General features: G+C 45.6%; 1 protein-coding gene across 1 annotated transcript in view; it reads right to left on the bottom strand.

Moving 5' to 3' along the window:
- Positions 1-10,088, bottom strand: part of brd8b (bromodomain containing 8b) — a 58,584-nt gene that overhangs the window by 35,744 nt on the left and 12,752 nt on the right. Inside the window, exon 6 of the mRNA XM_037676028.1 lies at positions 2,662-2,742. Coding sequence (XP_037531956.1) covers positions 2,662-2,742 — 81 coding nt within the window. The remainder of the gene's footprint in view (positions 1-2,661; positions 2,743-10,088) is intronic.

The following is a 10,088-nucleotide window of genomic DNA, read 5'->3' as shown; positions in this document are numbered from 1 at the left end:
TATATATATATATATCATCTCTATCATTTTTACTGTAGTTTATCATTGCCATTGTTTACTGTCCTGTCTGGAGCAGGTCTCTTATAAACGAGTCCTTCTGGCTCCATGAAGCCAACCTGTATAAATAAAAGGTTGAATAAATCATTATGTATATATTTATATTCATTCAACCTTTATTGATACAGGTTAGTTCCATTGAGCCAATAGGACTCATTTACAAGAGAGACCTGGATTTTAACAGAGTGATGACAACAGTGGACAACAAACTGTTTTTCAATTGTAAAACAAACAATAAAAAAACTTAAATTTGTATGAATCATTTGTGAATGTCTATTGTCGTTGTTATCACTCCAGGTGCTGTGACCAACATCTGTGTTGGAAGAGACACAGTCTGATCCAGTTCCATCCATCCATTTTCTTTACCCACTTATTCCATTTCGGGTCACGGGGGTCGCTGGTGCCCATGTCCAGCAATCACTGTGCAAGGGGCGGGGGACACCCTGGACGGGTCGCAAGTCCATCACAGGGACACATAGAGACAAACGAGACAAACAACCATTCACTCTCTCACTCACACCTAGGGACAATTTAGAGTTACCAATCAGCCTAACATGCATGTTTTTGGACTGTGGGAGGAAACCGGAGTACTCGGAGAAAACCCACGCATGCACGGAGAGAACATGCAAACTCCACCCAGAAAGGCCCCTGGACCGGGGTTTGAACCAGGGACCTGCTCGCTGAGAGGCAGCAGCTCTACCAGTTGTGCCACCGTGCTGCCCCTGATCCAGTTCTAATGTCGCTGTTTATAGAACAAGGCACACGTCGCGCTGCACTATAACATAAATGTGCTAAATAATAAGTTTAATAATAATAAACAGTATTTATCTTAAGTTTGAGATATATAATGAAGCTATCTGGACATTACGTAATTCAAATTATGTGATTAAATGATGCTAAACATATTGCATGCTATTAACGTTGAAAATGAAGACATCAGGTTTAATTTTTATTTTATTTATTTATTCAACACCACAAACTGATAATTAAACTGAACATTGAATGGATTGAATAAAAGAACTGAGGGGAATTTTAAATAAACAGTTCATCCATCATCTCTCTCTTCGACGTCCTGCTGCCAAGCCTCGTTCAGAACCGGTCCGCCTGGTGGAGACAGCTCCTTCTTCTTTCAGGAAAAAATAAAAACTCAGTTGGTTATTTTGTAACTGATGTAAACACAAGCTAACATTATTAAGAACATTTGATTTACCTGCTGTAAACCAGCTACTGATGATCACGGAGTAAAGTCCAACATTGTCGACTCGGTTCTGGTCCACTCAGCGACCGGTGTGGAGCTGTTAGACGAAGCGGTCCCGCTTGGCGTCAAATCTGTCGACTCTTTTATCCACAATCCAGCCAGAATCCAGCCAGAATCCAGCTTTAACTTGTTGTTAAGATGAGCATGGACTTTGTTGTTGTTAGCAGAGCTTGTTAGCTCACAGGAAACAGCGTGCCGAGGCAGCAGCATGCGCATTAGGTGAAGGTACAAAATTCACAGCGCCATCTAATGACCCGGCATGGTAACTACAGCGGATTCAGGAGGGCGGGGGGAATCATGCGGATGCATGTAAACCCAAAATACGACCGTGTCAACGCGGATCTTTTCCTCTAATGAACATACGAAAAAACCTACGTCCGTGTAAATAGGGCCTTGGTCTAGCACCGAATGTCAGCCATGACGAGGAACGGCGGGCGGGACTTCCTTCAGAGGTCCGCTCACCTTGTGGGCCGCACTAATATTATACTTTCATATCACGGTGGGGGCCACGAGACATCGTCCTGCAGGCTGCTATTGGCCCGCGGGGCGTGAGAATGAGACCTCTGCTACAGATAGATATCTTAAATGCACCAGCAGCGTTGTTAATAATTTTCTTTTTTAAATCAGCAAACAACCAGGTAATGACTCCACTGACTGGTGGTGGTGGGGGGTCTTCAGTACAGTGGGTGAGGTGATCCTTCAATGTGACTCAGGACATCATACCAAAAAATATGGATTCAAGTTGAAGGTGGCTTGTATTTGAAACCATCCAAAACTAGGGGTTGAACGAGTATATCATTTTTAAACTCGACATTAACATAATAAAACCCGAATAGAACTCGAGTATTTGATGACGTCATAGATCTCAAGATACAAAAATAAATAAATAAATAAAACTGCAAAAAAAAGTTAATTATTTACAAAAAAAAGACCAAAAACTTTGGGAGCATATATTATGCTCCTACCATTTATCATACTGCAAATAAATCACAGGAAAAACTAAACTATTAGTTATTATTATTAAACTGCAAACATGAAGAAACATGCAGCACGTCAAAAACAAAACAAACCGAAACTGGTTCTGGTGGATTGGACCTGGTGTTACACCAGACTCTGTGAGCTGCAACAGTGCAACACTGCCCCCTACGGTCATACGGTGGTCACATAATATGACGTCACTACGGATACTCGACGTAACATTTTTAACGTCGATAGAGGTCCTAGCAATCGATGTGTAGATTACTCGAGTACTCTGTTAATGCCCTATCCAAAACAAGAAAACTCCCACAGATCTGAACAGGGACCAAATAAAGAACAATCGACTATGAAACAGAAAAGAGCCTTACAGTGTGATCTCTGCCCACAGATCCTTGAGCTGTGAATCCATATGACCTGCTTGGATCAGATCCACCTCCTTCTTCAGTTTCCTGTCAGAACAAGAAACAGACAAAAAATTATAAATGTTATCTCCCATTCGATAAATGCCCCTATTCTCAGCTCCAGACAGTACAGAGTGACATTCCTGGTGTTCAGTTAACTTCAAAGAAAATTTCAATTTCAGATGCAAGATATTTGTAAAGTCTTCCTTGGATAAAAAAGTAAGGAGTTCAATCTCCAAGGACAAAATACAGATTTTGGGACCGTGCTCTAACCACTCAGCCACAGCCGCCCCCTATATACCGCCCAGCGTTATCAGCATGCACACTCGAGGCTGTAAATTGGACCAGTTTGCCAACTATAATAACTACCCCTCTTGATTTGGATTGAAAGTTGGACTGAAACACCTGATACCCATCCAGGCTGTCACATTGTAAAGTTTGCAGATGATACAGCGGAGGTGGGATGCATCACAAACAACGATAAGCCCAACTCCAGGCAGGAGGTGGAACACCTGGAGAGCTGGTGCAGGAAGAACAACCTTCACATCAATGTGAAGAAGATGAAGGAGATGATTGTGGACTTCAGAAGGAACAAACACACCTCCACGCCCCTGAACAGAAGATCTGCGGTGGAAGTGGTCTCCAGCTACAAGTACTTGGGTGCACACATGAACAACAACCTCACCTGCAATTTATCCAGTTTCAGGGCTTCCATTATCATTTTAGCTATCACCATAGATGAGCATTCACCTGCCGACTCAGCAACCATGTCATTAACTGGGGGTCCTCTTACAGAAAATGTTGAACAACAGAGATGTCATTTCCTGCATCTTGGTGTATTTTAACAGGTTGTTATACATCAACATTTACCTACATTTGTAAACACTTAATAAAATTAGTATTTTGGAGAAGAACAGCAGGTTGTGTAGCTCTGATTCTGTCAGGCGTCCTACCCCCCCCCCCCCCCCACTCACTTCATGGTTCTGAGCTGAACTCTCCTCTGCTCCTGCTCCAGTCTCATGGCACCGTTAGAAGCGCCTGAAGGCTTCAGTTCTCTGTTGTCCAACTAAGGACCAACCAACCGACCATCCATCCATTTTATTAAACAGAATTGTCTTTTTGATAATTTGATCTCTGTTGTTATTTTGACAAATTAATGCCGTTGTTTTGAAACGTGACGTATAATGTGAATAACACATCAAACATTTCTCTCTTTGTATTTTTAATGTATTTTTTACAGTAAGTTTGTTTTATTTATTGTCTGAATTCAGACACCTGCTCATGTGCACACGCTGTGGAGAGCTGTCTGGAGATGTTTCTGTGCGTAACGTGCACTGTCCACAGGGCATTTATATATTGGATGGATGGACTGTACCTATATAATCACCTTTCTATCTGATCAAGACACTCAAAGCTCTTCACAACAATCTGTGGCTCATTGACCCATTCATACAGCTCTATACTAGATTTATAGAAAGATAATTGAACAAATCATTCTATAGAGAATAATCAGAGACTAATTTTTTTTCTCTCTATCCTCTGGTGGAACCAGACGCGTTTCCCTGTCCCCCCCCCCGCTGCACCCTTTTGTCTTGTGAACCCTTAAAAAGCCTCTTTTTTCTGCATACCTCTTAATTCGAAGGATCAGTTGGTCTCTTAAAGTTGATCAACTTCTCCCGACAGGAGTCAGGGTAAGGAGGACACTCTTACCTCGACGGAAACACATTGGATTCATGATGACAACTGGTTATTTTGCTGTTTGGTTGGGGAAATCTTGGATTGTCTACAAATTTGTGTGGATGTGTCGAAGCTCGACAGTGCTCAGACTGAATGTGGGAAGCTGCAGCAGGGAGCTGGAGCAGCTGTTATCAGGACTGTGATCTTCCTGGCAGCACTCATGAATGGTGGAATAATCTGGAGAAGCTGTGAGCTCAACTTTTGGAGTAAAGGATCAATTCGGCTGTTTTGGAGTTTCCATCAGAGGAATATGTACCAGCAAGACTTTAAAAAAGGCAGAAACAACAATTCACGAGTTCTGCCTGACCCAAACTGTGGCCTTGATGCCGGACTTCTCTCAACTCCTCCTGGAATGTTTTAAAACAACAAAGATGCTTTAACTGTTTCCTCACCCCTCCCTTCCCCAAGGCCGTGGACATGTGACCGAACCTCAACTGAGCTGAAGATGAACGTCACCTCTTATCTGGACAATGGCCGAGGGGGGGCTCTGGACTATGCTACGACTTTCCCTTAAAAATTCAATGTTTTCACCGCCTATATGTTCATGTATAACGTCTGTTTATGTTGCTTTGCTGTGGAGATTTTTTTGATGCCTCAGATCGTGCCCTGTCTAGGACACGGTGTGAGAGATCTTTTTTTATACCGTCTCTCCTCATGTTTTCTTCCCTTTTCTCATCCAAGTAAAATATTATTCTGAATAAGAATAAGAGGGCCGCGCTATTTAATAGCAGCAGCTTTGTGCACTCCACCCATCTTTCGGACGACTCTACATACATATTCTCATTGTATCTCAGTGCAATGCCAACAATGTTTATTCTGATTCTGAGATTTATCACATTCATACACTGATGGGACACGCAGAGGATATGAGGGGTTCACTGTCTTGCCGAGGGACACTTTGGCATGTGGCTGCTGGTGGATTCAAACCCCCAACTCTTGCATTGGAGGACGACTGCTCTAACCACTCAGCCACAGCTGCCCTATTCTGTAGCTGCTAAAACGTAAACATCATTCAGGAATTAAAGTGTCTGTTTTTAGCCCAACTGTCAGTTTGTACGACCTCACAGCGGCTTTTCCTCACAAATCCTCCACACACAAGCGGGCTGGTGTACTCCAACAGGGGTTAAATCACCGCAGCCCGAGAAAACACACAAAATGCACACGTGAGCAACACAGCAGTCAAAGTGAATCTTTTCAGCAGACCGAGTCCAGTGGGAAACCTCGCTCTCAGCCCAAGCTGTGTGTTTTCTCCCTCGGCGTACACCAGCTCACATCAGCACGGATGTGAGCCCACAGCCAGAGCGCAGCACAGAAGCGCCACGCCCCGCGGCATCAGCAGTCCTCACCTACACGGTTCCGCATGCTAAAGGGCGCGTGCATTTTTCCCTCAGCGCACACCAGCTCACATCAACACGGATGTGAGCCCGCAGCCTGTGCGCAGCACCCGTGGCAGCACTAAACCTACAAGGTTCCGCATGCTCGGAGGCGTGCACCTGTCGCTCAGAGCACGCCAGCTCACATCAGCACGGATGTGAGCCCGCAGCCTGAGCGCAGCACAGAGGCGCCGTGCCCCCGCGGCATCGGCAGCCCATACACGGCCCGCATACTCGGGGCGCGCGCTTTTTCCCTCATACAACATTTCCATTTAAAATGCGTCGAGTCGCTCTGCAGCCGCCACACAGACCAGGGAGGAGAATTCTGCTTTATCTGGACAATCTGTTGATACTGACCTGCTTTTCCAGACAGGTGGCAGCAGTGCAACTGACGTGAAACCGGCAGAGTGATAACAGCTGGTTCCGTCAGCAGACTTACGTCACACGTGTCAGACTTCACAGAGCCACATGCATTTCTCGAGCTGTGGGGGCGCTGTGGCCAGCCCACACAGCAGCTCATATAAATGTTTTTGGAGTGTCACGGTTCTTGAATGTGATTCAACACTTTGCCTCTGTGCTGCGGAATCATCATGTGTTGATTCACACAGAGAGCAAGTGACTGTTGCATACAAAACCGGCAAGGGGGGGGGGGGGGGGGCGCGCTCAGCCCAAATGTTACACATGGTGAGACAGTTGCTGTGTTGGGCACACCAAAATCTGCTCTCCATCAGAGCAGTGTACATCCCCGGTGTTCTGAATAGGGGGCGGATGTGATGTCCAGGGGCGGTCCGTATCACGGGGACTGGACCCTCCATCCAGATCTGATGGCTCAGACATGGCAGAAATTTAGCAAAGCGGCCGTGGACCTGTTTGCAACACGAGAGAACGCTCAGTGTCAACTATGGTTCTCACCGAGCCCGCGAGACAAACCACCGCTAGGGGTGGACGTGTTTGCTCACAGCCTGTGGCCCAAAATGCTTCTTTATGCATTTCCCCCACTCCCTCTGATATCATGGTTTCTGAACAGAGTTCAGGAGGAGGGATTGACAGTTCTCCTGGTGGCTCCCGAGCACGTGAACGCACCATGGTTCCCAGTTCTACGACACCTGTTATCGGGGCGCCCGTGGAAACTGCCGTGGAGGGAGTATGCTCTCCTCCAGGCAGGAGGAGCGATCGTGAGTTACCCAGAAATAGGGCAGCACCTTTGGGTCTGGCCGCTGAGCGGATCCGCTTAGAGAGGATGGGTCTCTCTCAAGATGTAGTGCGCACAATCCAGGATTCACGTGCTGCAACCACCACAGCGCTTTACACATCAAAGTGGACAGTTTTTCAGCGCTGGTGTACAGAGAAAGGTGTAGAGGCCACCTCATGTCCACTAGGCGGCGTGCTGTCCTTTCTGCAGCAGCTGATGGACAGAAATCTGACATTCAGCACGATTAAAACATACGCTGCAGCCATCTCTTCTTGTCACAAAGGTTTTGGGGACAGAACAGCTTTTAATCATCCGCTGATGAAGCGTTTTTAAGAAGGTGTACAGAGACGCAGACCTGTTTTCACACCCACTTGCTCCAAAGTGGGATTTAACACTGGTCCTGCGGGCCCTGATCAAAGCTCCATTTGAGCCTCTGGATCAGGTTCCACTTAAAATCTTGTCTCTTAAAACAGTCCTGCTGTTGGCTTTAACATCCGCTAAGAGGGTGAGTGATTTATCTGCCCTCTCTGTCGCTCCGTCATGTCTCAGAATTCAGGCTGACGGCAGCTCAGCTGATCTGAGGTTTAATCCAGCATTTATGCCTAAAACATCACGAGCTCTTTAAATCAAGTGCGATATCGTTGGAGGGTTTTTTTCCCTCCTCCCCACAATCAGAAGAAGAAGCATCTTTCAATCTTCTCTGTCCTGTGTGAGGCCATTTCTGAAGCCTACAGAGCATCAGATTTAGAGCCTCCTGTCAACCTCAGGGCGCAGTCGACCAGGGGTATCGCATCTTCGACTGCTTTGCATAACGGTATGTCACTGCAGGGTATTTGCACTGCGGCCGCGTGGTCAACACCCTGTTAATTTATTCGCTTTTATTTACATGATGCGACGGCTCGTTCCATGACACATTCTGTCCTTAGTGCCTTAACAGAATGAATATTATTGTTTCACGGAGTCTCGTTTAAACTCACATCTGACTGCTTGCTTTTACAGTGTGAAATGATGTTATCAGTCACAGGTTATGACTGTTGTTCTTGTTCTATGGTTATTAATCAGTTCATGACTACTGTCATCAATCAGTTCATTTGATTAATAATCAGTTCACTTATTATTAATCTGTTCATATTGAAGAGCCGTGGATCTGCTCTGTTCACAGCCTTTTTCAGCCTCTCCTCTTTTCTGTTGAAAACCTTTCCGGGGCGTTCATGCACTCGGAACGCGTAAATGACACAGCATGCGTCTGTGCATGGTGCACGTAATTACGCAATGTGTATTTACGCACATGGAGAGCTGAGTGACAAGATGTTGTTTTTGGGCAAGCGGGCACTTCATACGGTGTTCGAATGGACCCAGTGAGGCGAGGACCACATCTGCTTCGCCCTTAACCCACCAGCGACAGCCTTAAAGGGCGAAGCCTAAACAAAATAGAACGTTGGTAGAACGTACTGTAACCCCAGATTCTATGAGTATAGACATAGCCCTTTAAGCGTCGGGCCTCACTGGCTCCTAAATGGCTGAAGAAAAGTTATTTGGGAGCCGATTACCCGCTCTTAACGTAATTTATACGGACCGGGTGGGGCCCACACAGCAGGTGGGCGTGGACTAAATTTTTCAGTGCGATGCTTCGCATGACGGGATAAACCCACCAGCAACAGCCTTAAAGGGCGAAGCCTATACTCATTGAATCTGGGGTTACAGTACGTAACCAATGTTTTTCAGCGGGGCTGACAGGGGTTAAGACAAAACGCAGTTCACGTCTGCAGCCATGTTGGTCCTCCCAAGCAATATTAATTTTCAGCAACATTTTTTCCATAAATTTTGACTCCTGAATAATGTAAAAACATTTGTAGGATGTTGCTTTTTTATGATGAACCTTAAGCCCCTAGTATACTCCCGCGTACGTCCATACGCAGAGGTACGCACGTACATACGCAGAGGTACGAGCGTACCCCCCAGGGCATGTCCATGCAAAGCTCAAATTTTTACGACCGCATACGCGGTGTCACACAATAAACTGCCCAGCGACGGACTGTTTTGTATGCAACACCAATGTATTAAATTCCCCTTCTTCATCCCTGATCTGGCCTTTTCTTTTGTTTTTTTGCCAAGAGGCAGTGATCTCTTCCTCCTCCGTTGATGCCATGACTGAAATGGTGAGAAATGGAGGAACTTGTCACGAGCGAATTAAACTCAGGTCCAGCGTGGCTGCGGGAGGGTCTGGAGAGTTCCTGGTGGGCTGGTCTGATGTGTGGGCTGCAGGACCAGCGCTCCTCGTTTTTTACTTTTTAGATATTTTTATTAACCACGTATAAACATAGAACACCGCTGCGGCTGCCAGCGCTCGTTTTTTTCTTTTCTTTTTTCCAACCTGTCAATCAATCCAGTAGGCGTGTCAGCAAATGACCAATCGGCGACCTCAGTTTGTCCCGAAGGTAAACGCCCCTTGTCCGTGAAGCTGCTCTGCAGCTGCTCGGGGTGTACGATCAAGTACGAAGTCTGAACCCTCTGCGTACAGTACACGCGTACGTACGCGTGAATGGACGTACGCGGGAGTATACTGGGGGCTTTAGTTTTGTGGACAAATGGCAGATGCAACATTTCACATTACCAACAAAAAAACAACCATTCCCAATGTGGTATTTAAACCTTGTGAGACCAGTGACCACTGCAGATCAACCCCCCCCCCCCCCCACACACACACACACACACACACAGTTTAGTGTGGTACAAATGTGGCTCCCATTTTGTTACATTATCTTGAGCAGATCAGAAGTTATGGCCCAGACAAGCAAAGACCTTGTTTTATCTTTGAAATTAATTTGTGACCTTGACCCTGGAGCTGGGGTGATGAAAAGGGTACATGACACTCCGTTTAGTGATGATACATACAGTGGGGAGAACAAGTATTTGATAGACTGTTGATTTTTCAGGTTTTCCCACTTGCAAAGCTTGTAGATGACTGTAATTTTTATCATAGGTACTCTTCAACTGTGAGTGATGGAATCTAAAACAAAAATCCAGAAAAATACAATGTATGATTTTTAAATAATTAATTTCCATTTTATTGTGTGAAATAAGTATTTGAT

This window comes from Nematolebias whitei, chromosome 4 (assembly GCF_014905685.2).
Source record: "Nematolebias whitei isolate Nwh7 chromosome 4, NemWhi1, whole genome shotgun sequence".
Classification (NCBI taxonomy): Eukaryota; Metazoa; Chordata; class Actinopteri; order Cyprinodontiformes; family Rivulidae; genus Nematolebias; species Nematolebias whitei.
Note: the sequence above shows the minus strand (reverse complement) of the source record. Positions and strands in the feature narration are given on the sequence as shown.